The sequence below is a fragment of the Triplophysa rosa genome, linkage group LG2 (genome assembly GCF_024868665.1).
Source record: "Triplophysa rosa linkage group LG2, Trosa_1v2, whole genome shotgun sequence".
Taxonomy (NCBI): Eukaryota; Metazoa; Chordata; class Actinopteri; order Cypriniformes; family Nemacheilidae; genus Triplophysa; species Triplophysa rosa.
The window spans coordinates 25,754,649-25,774,969 of record NC_079891.1 but is presented as its reverse complement, the minus strand read 5'-3'; the positions used below and the strand labels follow the sequence as shown (position 1 = coordinate 25,774,969).

Genomic DNA, 20,321 nt, shown 5'->3' with positions numbered 1-20,321 from the left:
TGTGGTTTTAATATAAAACGTCAGAGTTTAAAATGAGAACACAACCTTATAAACTTTAATTTAGAAACTGAACATAATGGAGATGACCATGAAGATCCACATGACACATGAGTTTGATTCAGCAATACAATCACTTCAGTGTGTACAACAATGACCTTTAGATTAGACAAAACTGTACACAGTAGTGACAAGAAGTTATGGAAAATATTGAATAAAAGGAAAACCCCTTGCATATCTTTGCAATACTGAAACAAAACTATAGGAGAAAGGTCACAGCAGCAGTAGTGCATCAATGTTATTTAAAGGGACAGTTCACCCAAAAATAAAAATTCTGTTATCATTTACTCACCCTCTTCTTGCTTCCGCAGATCACAAAAGAAGATATTTTGAAGAATGCTGATAACCAAACAATGGCGGTACCCATCACTTCTATTGAATGGACACAAATCCAATGCAAGTAAATGGGTACCACCGTTGTTTGGTTGCTTCAACATGCTTCAAAATATCTTTTTTTGTGTTCTGCAGAAGTAAGTCATACAGGTTCGAACTGACAAGAAGGTGAGTAAATGACGACAGAATTAATTTTTGGGTAAACTATTCCTTTAACCAATATGAATTCTAGATATATCATCACCATCAGCACATCATGACTTTTAAACACTGTAGTCAAAGAAGGCCATGTAAAGTCTTCAACTAACGGTTTAAAGCTACTGGATAAGACACGAGAGAAATTCAGTTCAGTGCAACTTTGAAAACAACATGTAACAAAACAACACTCAAAGATGATTTATTACAAAATGAGTCTTAGACAACGTGTCACATTTCAAAATGCTGGTTATTGCCGGCTATTTGGAACAGTGCAGCCAGACACAGCATTGTTTTTATATGAAGACTGGATGAAACAAAACCGAATAAAGGGAATCAAATTTACACAATGTTTAAAACTTAATGTTGACAGTTTACTAAAAACTGTTCACCAATATTGTGACATTTCATGGTCATAGTTCACATTATCTTTTTATTCATTAAGGTGCTGTAAAAAAAAAAATCAAGAGAAGCTTTCGGGATTTCTTCCGTGGTATTAGTAGACAACCTGAGAACACAGCATTTTTACGCAACATGCGTCTGTAAATTCTGTCACACATCATTTTCTGCGCTACCTAAGGGTGAAAGGCCAAGGTCAGTGTAACTGGTCAGGTACAAAAATACGGCAAAAAGTCTACATCAACACTCTCTGCCATTCAATGACCAACACGCTCAAATTCTCTTTTAAGGTTTTTTTTTGTTTAAAAAGAGAGGATGCTGAAATCACAATTGAGGTGGTCGGTTTCCACTTGTGGAAGTCAGGCCGTGGCTTTAAGTTTATTGTTCAGGTCCTTTTTGTTGGTGTGGGGGCCAAGAACCAGAAGCGTTCCTCACGCCAGTCACACTCACGTCGGATCTCTCATCCCGTTTTCTGCCTGTTACTCTCTTCCATTTGCTCAGTAGAAGCGTTTGCGTCTGTTTTCTTTATAGTGATTGTACGCAAACAGAATAACAACGACCACCACGACCAGTGCAAAAACTGAAAAAATAAATATAAAGAACGTTGCGAGGATGCTCCTTCCTTCATCTGCTGTCTGAGCTGAGTACAGAAAACAAATGTGAGATACATCCATCTACGCATCAGATCGCATGCTTTACATATGAAGCTATGTTTTCTAAATGCATTACCATTAGGGTCCACTCTGTAGTCTACACTAGGCAACGTGATCTCGAGCTGGTCTTCTTCTTCTTCTTCAGGACTGCGTTCTACTGTAAGTTCATACAGTTTGAAGGAGATGAGGTCATGGTTGTCTAGAAAAACAAAAACACATGGCATGAAACAACACATGACTCACAGTTTTGACTCTTATAAAATAAATATGATGGATTAATATGGGCGTGCAGAAAAGATGAGAACTTCTTAGTGATCCACACCTGATAAATCTCCAGTGACCGATGAGGCTCCAAAATAATAACCCTGCGGAAGCTTCACGCCTGGGATGTCCAGACAATCCTTCCACTCTTGCTTCCCATCCACATCTGTCATCACCTAAAAGACAGAACAGGAAATAAAGGTATGTATGGATCCACAAGACGACCGCTGTGAGGAAAACAAGAATGTCACTTACAGTAAGTCTGTTCTTCATGTATCTGATCAACAGGAAGGTGTCATGATCAACATTTCGGCTGTGACCATTGCAGCCACCAAGATCAGTAGACCGCCCATCACGGTCATGATCATACTCGACACTCCCGTTCCCGACCATCGCTGAGATAAAAGGAAACACTCTCTGAACAAAAAAAAGATTATTTGTTTATTTACATGAAAAGGATATATATATATATATTGTAATACATATGCATTATGTTTAAATAAAGGACATGCGTAGTAATCTTGTATATCATAGTGGCACATACATCATGCTGCTTGTCATCGTTGGGATACGTGTCCACAAAAATACCCAGACCAGTAAAATAGTTAATGTTTCCAAACACTGGACCTACAACCACACCAAAAAACAATAAAAACTCATTAGGATGCGAATCATAATCAAAATGTGAATATTTGGAAAGATTATGATTATATTAAAGACAGCATCTCACCACTTTGCATTCGCTCTTTGGTCAGCCATATCGCAAGCCCATCCCCGTTCAGATTCTTTTTGCCATCACCATGGATCTTAAACTGTACTCGCAGTTCCCAGTCCCTAATGTAACAGGGCTACACATACAAACACATTATGAACTAGATATATTTGTCTGAGATGATTCAGCCAATATTTTAAGTTAATGCTGGGGCGGTGTTTCAGGTTTGTGTTGACTCACAATACGGCTCCAGACGGCTCCTTGTCTGCTCTGCAGGTCTGGTGTCAGCCGTATGGTGTCTGGCATGATCATTGAGTTACCCATAAACTCCCAATGTGACGAACTGGACGAACCCAGTCCTGCGTGCATACAGTTGGAGAGATATGGAGATTTCACATTAAAGGCAAGGGATGGGTGAATTGAAATGAATATGAACAAACAGTTTGCGATGTACACGTATATTTGCCTCAAACGTGTAAATCAGAACATCTATAACGTTAACCTGTCCTCTACTTCCGCCCCATGGACGTCAGATTGAATCACTGCAGTTGCGAAATTAAACTGTCACTAAACTGAGAGGAAAGTAAAGAGTAAAACACCGTGAATATGCTAACAAACAGACAGATTGTTATCTAACTAATGTATGGTTTTTCATATCTAGTCGACTTTGTTGAAACAGGTGCCACTTTTAGCAGGAGCTGATTTAACGTCAGAGCACATAAGAATAGACGCTTACCTTGGTACGGCTTACTCAGCGAATACTCTCGTTTGAGAAATTCATAAGTACTATCTTCATAGGTGTTTTCTCCATAACTGCTACTCGCAGAAGTGAGTATGAAAACTAACAGCGCACACACGTTAAGTTTGTTTACCAAACTGTATGGTAAATTCATTATCGTTATGTAAACACTCCGGTTCAACTTCACACCAGCCGTGGTCGCCATCTTTCCTCACTTACTTCAAAATGTCCGCCCCTTGTCGCTATTGGTTGGTTTTCATTCGTGCGCGGCGATCGTTTGTTCACGGTAATGTCAATCACTTTTTCGACAATTCACGGTGTTCTTCCAAAATTCGTGAGCTGAGTTTGGTGTGTATGTGGGCCAATAAAAAAAGAATATGCTCAGTGTTTGTATTTTGGTTGTCTCAAAAATTTACAAACAATTTGTTAATTAAAACACATCCTGTAGCTTTTTTTTTTTTTTTTACAAAATAATTGTATACAGTTTTAGAATTTTTAAACAACATTTAAGGGTTAAGTTTAGATATAAAGCCAAATCTTACTCTAAAAAAATGTTTCATTTGCATATCTAAACTAAAACGCAAACTATCATGCCCCATATCTGTATTTTCCTAAACTTCGCTAACTGGCTGATATTCAAATATTGTCACTCATTGGCGTACGAAACTAATGCAATCGACAGGTAAGCTGAAGCAGTGTCTGATAACCTCGAGACCACTGCAAGTTTAGAGTAACGCTTTTTCTCTCAGATCTGATGCTTTTTATAGCTCCGAATGTTATCTTTATTTAAGGTTTGGGGGAAATGCATTTGCTTACTTCAAAGATAAAAGGTGTTTTGTTTATAAAAGCAGCAACACTAGGCAGTAAGGAATTGTAAATAATTGGAGCTTTACATTATAATAATGATTAATTAGATCTAATAATTAATATAATACAAACGGTTATATTATAAATAAAGTAATGTATAACAATATGAGATTAATGTTTTTGAAGCAGTTATTAAAAGGCTGTTTATCAGTTTGGCTGACATGCTATTGTTTTAGGTACTTTAGAGTCTAGTTTTTTTCTTCAGAGCCTTGTGTTAATGGAAGTTGCTTACTCGTTGACTGCTACAGTCAGACACGCATAATAAGTCTTTCTAATCTTGTTTTTCTGGTGGTTACTTGTTTTGAACGTATCTTTATATAAAAACGTTTGATTGTTGCCAATGGTTGTAGTTCACGGCACTCGCCACTAGATGTCACTTGAATTCTGCTCTGAATGTATTTACCACTAGAAGGCTTTTTTAGTTGACCCTTAATTTTTTGTTAACATGTTGCATACAGATCCTCACTACTTCAGTGGATTGGAAAATACAGCTACTGTTCCAGATTCAGACTTGCAAGAATGAGTTAGTAAAAGAAGTGTTGAAGCTCATGTGATGAGCTAGCCTAAATCCAAACCCTATCAAATTTTGTAAAGGTTCATTTTGTAACCCACTTTTTAACGAAGAAGTATTATGGATTACTAATATGAATTAAAATAAAATGATGCTTTAAATGTGTTGTGTTAAGTATATCAGCCAGTGGGAAAAGTGAGTATCAAAATTAGGTACCAAACAGAATTGGTGGTCATAAGTTATGACACAATATACACACTTTTAATTTGATAGAAAGCTCTTAACTTAATATTATGAAAAAGTACCAGTTTTCCATTTTGTTAAGTGCACAACAGTGTATAAACATGGAAGACATGTAGTTTAGGTGAAAAGTAGCCTACATTACAGACATGCGGTGTGTAAGATCAATTTCAAATCTGGATCCCGTGGTTTCTCTGGCCTTCAGCTGTTTCAAAATATGGTATCTGGCTCATTTCTTTAGGTGTTTGTTAAACTATTAGGTTTCCTTGTTGAGCCCAACATCTGTAACTGTATACAGTGGCAGGTCGCGCTGTAGCAGACAGCATGCTGGACTCAAGCGAGTCTTTGAGTTTGATGGGCTCTTTAGACTATAATCATAGGGAATGTGTTCACACCCAAGCTGTCACACCTAATCAGGCAAGACAGAGAATACTGTTCACTCCAGGTCAGGTTACTTTCATGTGCACCCCTTCTGCCTTTCCCACACACAGTCTTCCTCTTTCAGGTTTACACTGTCATACTGCCTTGTTGGTCGGAACTGCACCCAAGTTTTTAACCTACTGTTGCACTTGTGTATATGGTTGAGTTACAATAAAGGGATTTGAATTTTGTATTTGAAGGAGTAATTGAATGCAACTCAATAATCCAATTAAGAAGTCCAGGGAAGGCTCACCATATTGTCATTGAAGATCATGTTCAGTTAGTTTATAAATAAATAAATAATCATAGACATAGTAGAATCAAAACTTGCTGTCATACAGGATTGAAATGACAAGAGGGTGAGTAAATGATGACAGAATTATCATTTTTGGGTGGTTAAACATTGAATATTTCAAAAATGTTTTATGGAAGGGTATGATTTCAGTCTTAAATCCAAACCTCCGTGAAGATTTGTGGGTGGTCCATTTAGGTATGCCGTTGGAGCTTAAGACTTCTTTCTATTATAGAATTAAACCGGCATGTCTCTTTCAGTTTAGCGAGCAGGATGTCTGTATATGTGTTAACCATAACATGATTAGTATGTCTTGTCTTGGCCGGCACTTTCCATTAGACAAGATAAGGAGGTGTAAAGATAGTCATGGATTATGTATTTTGGGGCCAGAAAATTATTTAAGGTTATAATGAGCGCTTCCTGAGCAAAGATACCAGTTAAAGCTGGACAGACAGCTGTCAACGTGACACAAAACATTTCGATTCGACAAACTCTGTTAGTTTAGCCTTGTGCATAGAACAAAAGGACAATTATTTCATTATTTCTTTCAACCGGCCTTCACACATTAATGTAATAGCTTTCTAAAAGAAAAGCGATATAGGTTTTGTGTAAGTGATCCAGATTTGGGTCAACTAGCTTCACATACAGTAAGTAGACCATTGCCTGCAGCTGCTTCACTGAACCTCAGTGTAATGTATATTTGTGAGGTTAATATCGCCTGCTGTTTTAATACTCCATCACCAATCACTCAGGGTCTATAATCCTTGACACAGATCCTTTCACACCACTGCACCTGTTCATTCTGCAGAACATTTCTGTATACACAGAGTATACCAAAACATTTACTCATTTGCATTGTTTAAATGGGACATCTTCAATGTTTCCTGACGAATGTGACACATTACGTCTACTCTCCTATCCCATCAATAATGGCCCGTCTTTTAATAATTTGATAATGAAGGAGCCTTAATAGTTCATGTAGTGGCTTGCGTCGCCTGTGATCCACGGGATTATCCGCAGCTGTGTCTGTCTTGTATATCTTAGCGCAGACAGCAGACATTCAGAACACCTTTAGACATAAATTTTCACACTATGTGAATCAGAGGCCGTAATTACAGGCAGGAAGGAGATCCACTTGAGGGATGATGGGCTCTTTGTGCTGAAGTGCCCTCAGCGCCTCTTCTTCCTTTGAGTTGTTTGTGCTGACAAAAGGGAAAGGAAGAGAATGAGTACATTTTCTTAATTAAACAGCGCAGCTCTAAAGCAATCCTCATCAGAACGTTGCCTTTCTCAATCAATAATTCACACCAATGGTGATTCCTTAAGTGTCTGCTTGACTGTGAAAGAGCATGTTTTTATTTATTTTGTTTTGTCTTCGTTACAGTGAGCTAATAAATCATAGTTTTTTTTCATTCTGCTAAAATGTGTGGGTGCTGTTTAAATATATAATTATAGGATTGGTTTATTATGGTGTTAAATGAGTATTTATGTGCAATACCGCGGTGGAAAAAATAAGAGACCATTCCAAAATTTTTTTTAATCAGCTTTTCTAGATGTTTTGTGGCCATTCCAGTCCAGTGTCTGTCGAATTTCCCCAAAATCAAACCTCAGGAGTGACATCAATTCATCCAACAGCAATGTAAAAGACAGTAAAAATCGAGGGCATCACATAAAAATTACTGTTGTATTGCTGAATATGTTTTATTTGCAGTATTTGAGGTCTGAAAAAAATACAGAGCATCTTTTCCGTTATTTTGACCTGGGTTCATTTTCTGATAATAAATGCAAATAGAAATGATTTGAAATTTGGGAGAAATATGGTTAGTAGTTCACATAATTAAACAAAATCATGAAAAAAATGATCATTTTACCTAAACACATAAATAGTAAATTCAGAAAAACTGAAAATGGTCTATAAATCATAATTTTAAAAAATAATGTTTTAACCTTCTATTCAGCTGAAGAGTATCAGTCCATTATCTTGCAACATATTTCTTGAATCATCTTTCCTTAAAGACGACTCTTATACACTTCAGATGTGACGTCTTGTGCCAGGAAAAGCCTCCACTTACCCATTATCTATCTGCCGATTTTTACTGTTGACTTTGATCAATATGCCTCATTAACATTAGAGCAAGCTGTTGTCTGCTTATTTTATTTAGCCTATTTATTCAATCATACGAATGAATGTTCTGCTGACTGTCATTTGCCTCTGTGACACTTTGACTGAAGTTAGAAAAATTACCTAAATTAAACATTATAAATTTAGTTAACATTTTAGAAATTAAACATAAATATGTCTTTTATGTCTTTTCGGAGGCTAGGTTTTGAAGTGTTCAAAATCTCTAAATACCTTTATATGTTTATTTAGTTTGCAGACCGAGCAGACATTTATCGGCTGCTTGATTTATTTATATAATTAATTCAATTATGGACAGTGGTTCCACATAACAGAAATATGTTATCTCTACTCAAATACTTAATGTATGATGAACTAAACTGCACTGAGTTAACTTAAACAACAATGTCCAAATAACTTGAATCAATTAAGTTCATCCTACTAAATATTTCCATTTTGTGGAACCACTGTAATTGGATTAATTATATAAATAAAGCAGCTGAGAAATGTCTGCTCTGTCTGCAAACTAAATAAACATATAAAAGTATTTAGAGAGTTTAGGGAGTTATTTTTAACACACACTAAATATAGCTCTTATTGTTAGGAGTTAGCCAGAAGTTGGTTTTGTTACATTTACGGCATACCAGGTTTTTTTCATTAAATCAACTTAAAATCTGGTTAGCAGGTCCTCAACCCAAGCACATGCTCTACACTTTACCACAATGGTAACCCCCCAAAAACATTAACATACCACAAACTCTTTTAAATACAAACATAAAAGAGTATTAAACGTGAACAAATATCCCCGTTTTATCATTTTGATAACATTTTTTGAACAAGCATCATATTATTTTGATCTACTTGATTGAAACATGTAATTGAAAATGTAAACATTTAGTTAAGCCAAAGCATGACTGCTTTTAGTCCGTTTAACACAATGCAATTGTGTTTGAACATTAAACCTAATACAATGGTGTTAAAACAAAATGAATTGTTTAAATAAAGTGAACAGTATCGTAAAATAATTTTTTGGAGTGTAACAAAAAAGACTCTATTTGTACATGTATAGTCACTTCAGAATACATTCTAAGCTCCTAACCCATAGTGCACAAGGACTGAAGGATAAACGTGATGTTGGGAGACAATTGTAGGTTTGATGACAGATTCACAGGCAGACATGATAAATTCCAAACATTTCTCAAGCTCTCAGATCCTTCTGTGGTCTGAGCTACACCAGAGAACCTTGTGCAGGCAGTTAGATCATATACAAAGGCTTAGGAAAAATAAAGACTTTTACTGTACACAACGTATACTAGACTTACATACAGTGATGCTTATTCAAGCCAAGTTTACAAATAAATATGTTTTATTTTAAATAGCATTGATTTAAAACTATAAAAAACAAATTAATGCTTACAATAAGGTTCCATTTATTAAGATTAGCACGTTGTGCATTAACTAAAATGAACAGAGACAATCTTTGATTAAAAAAAGTATTAGTAAACTTGAAAGTTAGGTTTAATAAATGTTAACTAATTAAAACATTGTGGTTCACAATATTCATAATAACCCAATTTCTCTGAAAGCAGTGTTCAGTAATTCTTAATAATTTACTTTTTATATTCACGTTGAATTCTGTGTTAATACTGTGATAAGTTAAAAGACTTCTGGTGTTTACAGTTTGGGTTCAATGTTGACCACGAAGTATATATGCACACAAACTAAAATTTACAAACAAACACCAACACACATTAAAGGTGGGGTAAATATTTATTTAACTATCCCTATCTTATCATTATTTATCAACTTTATCAACTACTAATACTAATACTAATAGTATATTTATATTTACAGAATTATCAACTTTATAAATACTTTTTTCCATTTAGTAAATAAATTTTTTCTTATTTGCTGTTGTCTTATTAGTATTTGCCTTTTTGCTATTTTCTGGTCATACACTTTGGTAAATATACACACCAAGGGCTTCACAAAGCTTTAATACACATAGTTGTATTGGCTTTATTGCATTGCAAAATCAATCCAGGCATATTGATATAAAGAGAGTAAATCACTTGACTCAGAAATAGAAGAACAATACAAGAGGTCTTTGTAAATAAATTTGTTACACATTAGAACTATTAAGAAAAGGATGATGCCAGTTTGTACTCAAACAAAAACCTCACAAAGACATTTCCCACGTGGAAATGTCATTGCTCAACAACAATCACTTACCAGACACCATAAAATAAATACGATTATATCCATCAAATCTTAATCTTGAACTTTACCTGGTGATAAAAAGCTTTTACAAAAGGATTTAATTGAAAGAATTACCCACTAATGGAGTAATTTAGGAGTATGCTATAAATGTGTATATCTGCTATAAGCGTATAAGTGTATAGCTTATTATTGATTTAGCCATTCAGATGCTGTGCTAGCAGCAGTCCTCCGGTCATCCATCTGAAAGTCGTTGTAAAAATGCAAAGCAAAACTATTGCTGATGTCTCTTTACACTAAACGCTGAAAAAGATTATAACAGATTACAGTACCTCTTACTGGTAAGACTTTTCTGCTTAATGGTCCAGATACAACTGCTTTAATAGAAACATTACGTTTAATAATTAGAAAAATACTTTATATTTTTATTAAAAGTTATTTTTGAATGGAATGTTATTTTTTAATATTTTAATTGTCAATAAAAAAAATGAGGAAACGTCTAGAAGCTTCTGTATTTATATTCAAATATATCTGCCTTATGTAAGACCCCCCAAATAAACAAATGTTTACATCTAATTTAATTTACCGAAAAGCTTCCTTTATTTACCCCTTCCCTCTCGGTTCATTACTCAGATTCATGTTTAATACTCTAAGGACTACTCCAGCTTTTAATCACAGGTTTACTGAGCCTGGCAGACCTTTCCTAATCTTCCAGAGTAGGTTTTCACTGCTCAGAAACATCAATACTGTCTTTTTGGCGCGAGTGTTCATGGGATTAGTTGTGTTCCAATGAGCCATATCCCCTGAGCCTCACACAACGCCCCGCAAAGAGCAGATCCGAGGCCAGTTTCCCCCAACAAAATCCAAACCATAACAATTTTGAAACAAAACTTCAATACCGATCCCAAATCAGCTATACAGAGTGACCATGACTAAATCTCTCTGATTTCATTTCAGTGTTACTTACAATCATGCCACACAGACTTTGTGTTCTGTAAAACGAGTGTTCTGCATAGAGTCAGCTTTATCATGAGTCAAATAAATAATCAGACAAATGATTTCAGTATAAAATAGATGATAATTAATACACTTGACTTTAGAGTATATTTTGAAAGTAAAATTAATTTACATAATTTATATGTACATTTTTATAATTTTTTATAATTTTGTAATTTTATATAATTTGTGAAATTGTGAAATACTTCCCGGTGTGACAACTAGCCCCAGTCTTTTTATACACACAGTTTTCTCCAGCAATAACTGAGCAAAGCCAGTATTAGAATTGTGTTTTTTCGCTTCTTGGGGACTGACCTTCATCTGAATCAAAGTACATTTTACACTGCCAGTTATCAGTGACCTCCCAACATTGATCAATGGGCGTGCAAAAGAGAGAAAGTTGTATTTAATTTCTGAAGTGCGGCATGTGGCAATGAAATCGATTTCTTCCTTTATCAAGTACAAACACATAAGATGTTTTTTTTTTCATCACCCCAAACAATTGTTCAAACAGTTGCTACATTTCTCTATAAAGCATGTCCTATGAGTATTCACAAAAAATAACCTTCATAACAGGGTTTGTCATTGTGTCTCTCTTTTTTTGTCCTGAAATGAAGAAAAAAAATCACCTTTCACCTGGGCTCTACTTAGGGCTTCGCTCAGATTCAGATTCAGACACCCAGTTCTTATTTCTTTTCAAAGTACAAAATTTATTTTATTTTGTAGAGTATTCCTTCTCATCAAAGGTCAATGCGACAATACTATATTATATATGAATAGATATCCATAATATATTATATGATCATTTCATAGGAAATAAAAAGTAAAGGACACAACGTTCTGCAAGCAACCCTCAATGAAATCAAAATCTGACTTGCAAATGTAATGATTTCGAAAGGATCATTGGTAAAACACTGAATTCAAACTGCCACAGCATACGGTTAAAGAGGATTTTTTTCTATTGAGTTTAATATGTTTTATAAAATGCAGGTTTGTCAAGTATGTTATTCTCTACAAACAGACATGCAGATTTCTCCTGTTTACTTCATCATAGATGTAGATGATAGCGGAAAATAATGGAATTACATTTTCTATGCAGCCTGTGTTAGCCCTTTCATGTTCCTCTGGCAGCCATGATGTGAAGCTCTGGTCTGTTGCTCTCTTACCGTTCTCTCTCTTCTCACACTTTCTCAGTGCCACTGTTTAACTAAATTCCTCTCACCTCACTGTCTAAACAGTTCCAGTCACACCAGTCTGTTAGTGACTGGCTATTCATCGCAGACCTTATAAATAAACAGCTGAGGTGTTTAAGAGATGGGCCCGCTGAGACCACTCAAGAACTCTAATTGCCTCTAATATTCTGTATTTTACCTCTTTTCACAAATCGGTCCCTTTACAAAGATCTGCTAAATATCAGGCTCAAAATGAATTACTATTATGCTTAATGATTTATTGGTGTCCTTCTGCAACAGATGCCCTACATGAGCTGTAACTCCTTATCATTTTGCTGTGCAAATTCTGTGATTGGTCAATAAACCAAGAATTTTTATTTTTAATTTTGTTGAGTGAAAGCTCATACATGGTACAAAACCGTTTTTGGTTTTAACGCTATTTACAACCTTGTATCTTCATATTTAATGATTTTATTTTCATAAATCATACTGTTGGCCACCGTTCATGTTTGTCTTATAGGGTTTTGCAAATATTTAACCAATAAAATTTATGTAAAGTAAAAAGATCTTTAAAAATGTCTTTTCGTTTCCTGAGAAGTTGGTGTTTTGGACATACAAGGTTTCTGTCCGGTATATAGCAACCTATTAAATATTCGGATTATTTATTTTTACATTTCAACATGATGTTCACACACTAAACGTCCTATTTAAAATCTGTGACAAGGTTTAGCTTAAAAACCTTCCCAAAAAGCCACAACTCCACATTAGTTTACTGCTAAATGCTCACGGGTGTTGGTGGTACAGTTTAGAGCAACTATTTATCCACGGTATTAAGTTACACACAATGCCTGTTAGTGTTCCTACAAACTTTCAGACTGACATTTCAGATTTGAGCCCATCCCTCTTTGAAGTAGGAATGACTGACAGGCAGGTTTTCCTCTTGCCCAGTTAAAATTGAGTCATCAGTAGTGGACGGCCGCAGATGGCATATCTCTCTTAATCCCGTGTGTGGATCTCTCCCTTTTAACTCTCAGTCACCATAACAGAGCATCTGAGCACAGGACATAAAACTGTCATGGCGGAGCATCGTCATAAATTCACAGATTTACCCATTAAAGATACAGGGCGTGAAATAATTTCAACGTTTAGGAAATGGTCATGGAATAAAGCTGCTTCTCCATGAGGGACGTTTTCAACATCCTCCCTCAGATACCTTTACTTGTAGACATTTGTTTTTTCCACTTGATCCACTTTCCACAATGAACGTCTGAGAAAGTAAAACGCATTTATCTAATGTATTATAAGAAATGAAACATAGTGACCTAAGATTTTGTATACTTATTTAACTTCAGACACACAGTAGCATTTGGGCATTTGAAGCTCGATAAGAATATCGCCTTTTATTTAAATTCAAACATTATTCAGACATTTAAGTTCAGACATTGTTTTGAACAGAGTGAAAAAATGGCACCAGACTGTATTTACTGTACATGTAGGTGGGATATGTAATTTAACACTGCCCTGATACTGAAGCCATCTGCTGCAAGACATCCTACATTATATACAACAATAAATAACAACACAAAGGTGACGCCAGATATCCTTCCTATAAGACGTGCTAAAGTGCTGATGCCTTGAGGACACAGAGTACAGATTATAAGATCCCCATTAGCCTGCAATGGAATCGTGTGTCTGATGGGACTTCCCATAGACAGACTGTCAAAAAAAAGCGCTGACTTGTTTCAGCCTTGTGTCTTAAACTATAAAAAAGTTTAGAGCTTGATATCCAAGTGATAGACTAAAGTGGTTTAATTTTGAATGTGTGAAAGACGAAATTGACAACAAAGAGAAAAGTTACTTTACTAATGGTGCTCTAAAGAGCGAGTGTTTTGATGCGCTGGTCACACTCGGTCCACTGTGGTGTTTTTGAGCCTTCACAGAATGTGCAGCCAAAACTCTTAAAACTTGTAACTGAATACACCACCTAATCCAGCCAGGCCAATCAAAAGCATCAGTTTTGGAGAGGCTGAATCCGCAGTCACACTCCTCTCATGTCACAGCATGATCTTATAGGGCAGGGGTCGGGAACCTTTTTTAACCAAAGAGACATTTTTCCAGTTTTGGTTCATTTATTTTTTGCAAAAGAGCCATTGCAAAAACTATAACATCTTTCAATGTCTTCAATACTAATAACTTGATTTATGTCCACAGTGATCACTTATGGTCCCTGTGGGGATCAATTGTTCTTTGCTTTCGATAAGAGAACATGTGCACAGACAAGGCAAAAACAGGGAAACAAACGAAACAGTGTATACATCTGGGCCTCTATAAAATTATTTCCATGACTTATAAACAACGTACAGGTTTACATTAGGCCTCCATTCAATTAAACTTCATTATATCTAACAACAATTTAAAAAAGTGCACGTTCATAGTACTGATACTCACAAAATACTGCATATGCGTCTTCTGACTTTGCATTGCAATGTTCGACTTCTTGAAATGCTGCATGATCGGCGAATGTCTGACATCAGAGTACCGCGTTTCGAAAGCACACGGAGCTCTGCTCTCGCGGCACTTTGATGTCATACGCCGATCGGTCTGCGCAACACCTCATAAAAGCTAACATAACTAGCGTCTTGCTAATAGCTTTGTAGTTCGGTTCGTAGGTGGTCAAGACACTTACATACCGGCATTACAACTCCTCTTTCAACCTTGACAGCTGTATGGACTTCATAGGCGAGAAATGAGGAGCTAAACACAGCGAATCCATACTGACGCGTCGCAGTGCTTCCATCTGCTTCCATGTGTTTTTAAAACCTTTTACATGTGATTACGTAGCGTGGCAACAAGTTCTGTATCGTACGCCACAGAGAGCCGTAACTTTCAATAAAAGCATGACGCTCGCTCTTCTAAAGACCTCGCGCTCTGGGTAAAAAGCACGCGAATTGGAGGCGTGTTGGCTTTCGATATAATGCTGGGCTGCCGGCTGGAGAGGTTAAACGTTGTTTGCCGTTGATTAGTGTCGTGACGCGGCTTGCGCATAGCGCTGCATGCGTGTATTGGCCAGGACAACCTGAAATATTCATATATATATAATGACAGTGTTGGGTGTAACTAGTTACTAAGTAATTAGTTACTGTAATTTAATTACTTTTCCCCTGAAAAAGTAAAGTAAGGGATTACTCTTATTTTTTCTGTAATTTAATTACAGTTACTTTTGATGTAATTAAACTAAATACTTTGTGTAATATATGTGTGTAATAGTGGAATTGACATCAAAATTCAAAGTCTAACTTTAAAATCTGTGCTTTAATGTATAATTCTCACATTTGTAATACTTTGGTCAGTTAATAAGTGCACTTTATGTAGTTTAATATTATTTATTTGAATGAATTAAAAGAGCTCTTTCGTGCCTATCCTTGCATCACTTAACTAATCAAGGTTGATGTATGATATAGAAAGTAATTAGTAATAAGTAACTAAATACTTTTTGGAGAGAGTCATTTTTACAGTAATCTAATTACACTATTGAATATGTAATTAGTAACTAGTAATTAATTACTTTTTCAGAGTAACTTACCCAACACTGTATTATGATGTTTTTAATGATCAAATGTTGGTGAAGGGTAAGTTAGCGAGCCACATGATTTTTAAAAAGAGGCACGTGTGGTTCGCGAGCCATAGGTTCCCGACCACTGTTAATAGGGAATGGTGCCTGAGAGCAAAAGACAAAAAAACAACTGTGCATGAAGGTTCTGTTGGTCTGAGACAGCCAAAAACAGCTAGTTAGTGGGATAAAGCATGTGTTATTTATGTTGTGCTGCTTTTAGATTACAGATGTAAGATTGATTATGGGTGGTCTTGTGGGAGGTGTGTGGGAGGGATAATTTAATGTGACAGTCTTAAAAACACCATCAATTGTGTCAATATGCTGTCCTGCTTGAGTATTTAATGTGTATGTAAAATTATAATAATTATGAATTATTAAAATACATCATTTGTGGAAGCTGAACCAATTTCTGATGTGCATTTAATAATGCTACACGTGTGTAACAAGATTTATGGGGCTATTATTTTTAATTTATTGTTAAGTAACACATCATGTTGTTCCTTTAGGTTAATTCTTTGCCAGAAATTTTCATAAATTATACTGTACAAATGCTTGACTGTTCTTTTATTCACTTTATTTACAGCATGAGCATCTTAAATCAGGACAGTTCATGCTTTATTTTAGTTCTGTGCCAATAATGATCATTTTGTATGATTTCCATTGTGAGGACAAGTTCATATTAATTCGTGTCTGTTCTTTCTTCGCTTTATCTACAACATGAGTAACACTTAAATCTGGACAGCTGATGCTCGAATCCGTTCGTTGCAGTCGTTTCTTTGACATAATCGATTAACCACGCCCTTATAAAATACAATTGGTTTAGATGCGTCCACGCAGCCAATCAGAAACCGACTTCCGAGAGGACGCTGACCCGTGCCGACCACAAACCATCAGGCTAACTGGAAATTCAGCCAGAAGGCTACAGTACAGCTTAAAGTTCTCAGGCTTCTTTTTTTTTGCGCACGAGACCCAATAAAACAACTTTTTTCTGCTGCAGTTATCCAACGGGACAAAGATAGGCTATACAAAAGTAAAAATGAGTGACTCTGTTACAAACTAAAAAGCGGTGAGGAAGTTAAAATGTCTAAGTGCCGTGCATGGGGTCAAGTAGCAACATCTACCCAGATGTACTTCTTACACGCTAAAAGTAGTATGATTTAGCCAGTCAACACACAGGCGTGAATGCCGAAGACTTCAGAGAGGAGTTTTCACCTACGTAGTGGGAATGAAGTGACTACTGATGGCACTGTAAAATAACTTCACAGACGGCTGCGCAAATTGACAGAATGGCTTATCACCACTTTTTACCGGCCAGTCCTTCAGATTTCACAACTGGCCCCGTGCTTGGACAGCAGTCTCGATTCGTTTCAGCTGGATACGGGAAACAGCCGGTTGCGAACGTGCTTCATAACTCTATTCGTTTTGCACTCAAAGAAGCAGCCGCGTCTCCTGCTCACCTTCCTGTGGAGACGCGCGATCCCGATGTGGCACCTGAGGATGACCCCGTGGTTCAGCTGGAAGGCAAGGATCTGTGGGGGCAGTTTCACAAAAGCGGCACAGAGATGGTCATAACAAAGTCTGGAAGGTAAGAAAGCTTGAAATTGCCATTTAAAGACGCGTCAGAGCGCACCAATTTATGAAAATGCGCTTTTACGCATTCAAATGAAATGTGCTTTGTGTTTTTATTACTTGAGCTGGCACTGTGTCTTCTGTTGTTGACTACGAACTATTCTTTTTTTCTTCATTGAGGCGAATGTTTCCACCATTTAAAGTGCGCTGCAGCGGCTTTGACAGGAAGGCGAGGTACATCCTGCTAATGGATATAGTTGCGGGTGACGACTACAGATACAAGTTTCATAACTCTCGATGGATTGTGGCTGGAAAAGCCGACCCAGAAATGCCAAAACGAATGTACATCCATCCAGACAGTCCTGCTACTGGGGAGCAATGGATGTCAAAATCTGTGACCTTTCATAAACTTAAACTGACAAACAATATATCTGACAAACATGGATTTGTAAGTAGTTTAACATTGTAGATTTGATTTTTGATTTATAGTCGACATCCTGTGCCTTAAATTGAAGCTTTTGTCATCGATAAAATTTAGGATGGGCATATGGGCAACATTCAACAGGTAGCAGGATTTAAAAGCAGCTCTGAGTATTTTTTCCCTATTTCTTAAATTTTTTAGAGGTTAGCCATGTAACAAATATTATAAGGAAAATGTTATTGTCAATGTTTGTTATTTTAAAATAATTGATTTAATGGTTTTTAATTATTTATTTATTATTACTTTTTTGCAGACCATTTTGAACTCCATGCACAAATACCAGCCGAGGTTTCATGTAGTTCGAGCCAACGACATCCTCAAACTTCCTTACAGTACATTTAAAACGTACGTGTTTCCTGAGACAGAATTCATCGCTGTCACAGCATACCAAAACGAGAAGGTGAGCGAATTTAGTTATTTACATAATTGACATGTTACATTGGCCACATCATAATGGAAAAAGCGGGGAAAACCACTGATTGTTTTTAAATCATTTAAAAATGATTTCGCAGTTTTAGAAAAATATAGGAACGCCTTTTCGTTTTTTACGTGTCTGATTTCTGAACTTCAAGTGTAATCTTAAAATGTGTAAGTTTATAGCCAAAACCTAAACACTGTTTCAAAATTGTAATGAATGTGTGCATTATAGGCTGCACGTGTAACATTGCGTTATTTAAAATACACAGATAACTCAGCTGAAAATCGACAATAATCCGTTTGCCAAAGGATTCCGGGATACCGGAAATGGAAGACGTGAAAAAAGGTCAGAAACTAGTATTTTTGCCTCCCTCATATTTTTTATATCAGGTCTGAATATAATTATTTTTGTTACGGATTAACATGAGTATTTTCGATGCTTAGGAAACAACAAAGGTGTGAAGAAGGGGAAGCGAAAAAAGCCAATGTGTCCACAGACGACCAAAGTTCATCAAATTATTTAATTCAAGAAGCAAATGTCATCACATCAACTTCAACAGGTGTTTAGTGCGAATCCGTGTCTATTAAATGTTTGTGTAAATAATACACATTTAGTGTCAACTATTTTAGGTATTATTGTTAATAGTATGTGTTTGCATCATCTGTTTTCTTCCTATTTTTAATATTAAGCCTAATGTTAGTGTTGCTGTTCTGTTGTTGCAGATACAAATGACAGTGACATTGTTGGATATGGAGAAGAGAAGGGTATTAATGGAGATGAGAAGTCAATTTCACAGGATGACCAAAATTCCAGAGAAATCTCTACAACCATGCAGGAGCCAAAGGATGAATCAAAGGAGGAGATACAAAAAATCAGAAACACAGAAGTCAACAGCAATGAAAAACATGGTGTGGAGAGCACTGAACCTTTCAATAAAAAAATAAACCAGGAACAAAGGTTTGCGGTTGATGTGACTGATGCTTCACCGAAGAGTTTGATCGCTCGGCAGTATTACATGCCCTATGCAACTGGAATAATGAATTATCTGCGTATGCCACCACATTTCTTGTCAAATTTATCTCAGGTTAACTGTGTTGGAACCCTACCACTTTTGACAACTGAAGCAACTGGTTCTTGGTTGTTTAGAAGTTTAAATGAAGAAGCTCAAGGTTACATATCTGCTGCTTCATCCTCAAAACAAGGATTCATTGGTATGCCAGATTCATCATTTAGCTTTCAACACAGAACAACCCCTCAGGTAGGTCCCTTTCCAAAGGAATGCCTGTTACTTGGCATTTTAATAGCATTTAAAAGGCATTTTCAACACCCCAAACTGTTCAATCACATTCTTAATCTTAGAAATTGCTTTTGTATGTGAATTTTTGGGCATCAGTACAAAATAAAATTAGTCTTGATTAACGTGTTAATTTTAAATATTAATATAAAAAAGTAATTTTGTCTGCTGTGTCTTTTACAGGGTGTGCTTGTTTCTGCACATGAAGGAATTTGGTCTTATCCACAAAATTACATCACACCTGCTGCCACCTCCTCTTTGGGGTCTTACCAAGTTCACCACCCCCATTTTCTCAATCTGAGCTGCCGACCCCAATGCAGACCTTCGCCTCTACCAGTGTGGGTGCATGGAAGAAAAATGTCACAAACCTCAGTATTAATATCCAAATGTGAAACTAATACAAATGAGCATGTCGGTACTACAACTTATGGATCTGTGGTTAGATCAAAAATTGATCATGATCAAAACAAACTGTGTCAGGATTTTTAGACATGTCTCTATACAGCAATATCAACAAAATTTAACATGTAAAAAAAAAAAATTAAGCTGTCATGATATGTACTGTATTATAGGCTGAGTATTTGGTATGTATAAGATGAAGATCTGAATTAAAGTTAATATATCTTATTTATTTATATGTCTTTATCTGCTGTGTAAAGTTGTGAACAATGCATAAAATGGAGTGTTGCAGAGCAACTAACATTGTCCTTGTTTTCCATTTATTTCTTCATTTCAGGTTTTTATTGGCCACAAGTATAAATTC

At 36.1% G+C, this 20,321-nt stretch overlaps 2 protein-coding genes across 2 annotated transcripts; one reads left to right on the top strand and one right to left on the bottom strand.

Annotated features, from left to right (window-relative positions):
- On the bottom strand, positions 1–3,570 carry lman2lb (lectin, mannose-binding 2-like b). Its single transcript, XM_057360449.1, has 8 exons — positions 3,347–3,570; positions 2,851–2,969; positions 2,629–2,746; positions 2,443–2,525; positions 2,154–2,315; positions 1,960–2,074; positions 1,714–1,836; positions 1–1,624 (listed from the first exon to the last, which is right to left on the bottom strand). The coding sequence occupies exons 1-8, from the start codon at positions 3,552–3,554 to the stop codon at positions 1,482–1,484; spliced, it is 1,071 nt and encodes a 356-aa protein (XP_057216432.1). The 5' UTR covers positions 3,555–3,570; the 3' UTR covers positions 1–1,481.
- A 13,256-nt stretch (positions 3,571–16,826) lies between these two features.
- Positions 16,827–20,047, top strand: tbx3b (T-box transcription factor 3b). Its single transcript, XM_057349622.1, has 7 exons — positions 16,827–17,381; positions 17,546–17,813; positions 18,100–18,246; positions 18,533–18,609; positions 18,708–18,823; positions 18,987–19,522; positions 19,742–20,047. Exons 1-7 carry the CDS (start codon positions 17,083–17,085, stop codon positions 20,045–20,047), a joined length of 1,749 nt encoding a protein of 582 aa, XP_057205605.1. The 5' UTR covers positions 16,827–17,082.
- Positions 20,048–20,321: the final 274 nt, after the last annotated feature.